Here is a 1,659-nt window from a genome sequence, read left to right on the forward strand (position 1 = left end):
TCTGTGTTGGTTTACTCTCCTGGTTAAGCAGTGTGTCCTTACACTTTCCCATTTTGGCTTTTGTTTTTTGTTTTTTTTTTAACCAACCTTTTCAGCTCTTTAATCACTTTTTGCTTGCGAGAGGATGATTCGACATCGTATCCGTTTGTCATGTATGCTCGCGAACATCCAACTTTTCCTTCCGGTTGGTACCTAAAGAACTGTTTATTAAATCTCTGCGTTCAAGTATATTTACTAGAGTTTTAAGACTTTACAAATTCTTGTCAAACAACAAATAATCTAAAAAAATCGATAGATTGATATCTATAGCGCAAAAACTAGAGATGCAGTGGCCATGGTTTCAAATCTGGATCGGATTTTATAAATAATGATAGAATTTAAGGTATCTCTTATATTATAAAATGTTGGCATCACAAGTGATGGTATTTATATATTATTAGGAAATCAGCGCAAACTGGCACTGCCCACATTCAGCATAGACACGACGCTGATCAGTATATGGAGCGCTTCGTCGTAGGCAGCTTTTTTAACACTCGTGTCATTGTTGGCAGTACCTTTCATTAATAAATTGTGGGCGAAATTTAGATCTGCCTGTTTGGCCACAGATAGACCAGGTTTGGCAAGAGCGCTTTGGATACTGCTCGCCAAATCATTGATGTCCCTGTCAAGATCCTCTCTTTTGATCCCATCATATTTTTCATCTAGTCTTTTTTCAGTCTCCTCTTTCCACTGACTATAGCCTGTGAAAATTGGGGTAGATCATACAGAGATATGTGACTACAAATTCTTACTCATGGTTGCTATTTCACCTTTGTCCGATTCGCTGGAACTGCCCGCGGTTGTTGGTGCACTTGTTGGTGCACTTGTTGGTGTTATAACTTGATTTGGTTGTGATCCAGTACTTGTATTTGTTAGTCCGTTCGCTTCTTCGGCGCTCGTTGTGGAAGCTGAGCTGACGGTAGTTGTAGTTTCATCGGCATCTGTGCTTTGCTGACAAGATGACAGGGTGCAAAGGATTGCGATGACAATTAGAACCGTGCTTACTTTCATTTTAGACCACGCGAAGAAATAAATATTGATTTGAATATGCTCCGCSACTCAATGCTTACAGGTACGAAAGTGAAAATGGATTTGGCTTGCRTGCCCTATAAATAACTAAGCTCTGTTATAGAAATTCATTACTATCTATATAGTTCCGYCGTCGAAAAAATTAGATTACCTTTAGAACGCAACCATTTTTATTACTTGCACACACACATCCACGCGCATGTAATTTACAATATGTATTTATGACTAGTTTAATGATTTTAAGAGCTTCGTCCAATTAAAAAAACTAATTTAAAAACGCTTTCGACGTGTTCGCTTGTAATTAGCTACTTTGAGCTTTTCAAAGTTGCAACAATTATCTATTACATAAAGTTACTTCCTAGTCGTATATTTATTAAGTTCTAATACTGGATTAGTTTCCACATATATTATTTAAGGTGTTTTCACTTATTAAGCGAGCGTCCACACAGTACTCGTTGCAGTGCGAGCAGGGCTTAACCGTTGAAGTATTTTTGATTTTCGTTATAGAAGCATTCATACTCTGTCTTACTTACGATATGGATGTAGTGACCTATACAGGAACTGGGGAAAATCAAATACTACACTAAAGAT

At 37.5% G+C, this 1,659-nt stretch overlaps 1 protein-coding gene across 2 annotated transcripts; it reads right to left on the minus strand.

Moving 5' to 3' along the window:
• Positions 1–203: 203 nt before the first annotated feature.
• On the minus strand, positions 204–1,140 carry LOC108972469. Of its 2 annotated transcripts, none has more exons than XM_018939081.1 (2): positions 810–1,140; positions 204–740 (listed from the first exon to the last, which is right to left on the minus strand). In XM_018939081.1, exons 1-2 carry the CDS (start codon positions 1,048–1,050, stop codon positions 445–447), a joined length of 537 nt encoding a protein of 178 aa, XP_018794626.1. In that variant the 5' UTR covers positions 1,051–1,140; the 3' UTR covers positions 204–444. The 2 variants fall into 2 exon arrangements, with proteins under 2 accessions (XP_018794626.1, XP_018794619.1); XM_018939074.1 differs by having other exon boundaries at positions 792–1,140.
• Positions 1,141–1,659: the final 519 nt, after the last annotated feature.

Source organism: Bactrocera latifrons, unplaced genomic scaffold (assembly GCF_001853355.1).
Source record: "Bactrocera latifrons isolate USDA-ARS-PBARC rearing strain unplaced genomic scaffold, ASM185335v1 scaffold_11, whole genome shotgun sequence".
NCBI lineage: Eukaryota > Metazoa > Arthropoda > Insecta > Diptera > Tephritidae > Bactrocera > Bactrocera latifrons.

What these genes read in the sequence shown, in the direction of transcription:
- LOC108972469 (XM_018939074.1), bottom strand. Translation starts at nt 1,050, where the DNA reads ATGAAAGTAAGCACGGTTCTAATTGTCATCGCAATCCTTTGCACCCTG. An exon ending in AGGTGAAATAGCAACCATGA is followed by an intron (nt 741 to 791) that starts GTAAGAATTTGT and finishes CAATTTTCACAG; the next exon opens with GCTATAGTCAGTGGAAAGAG.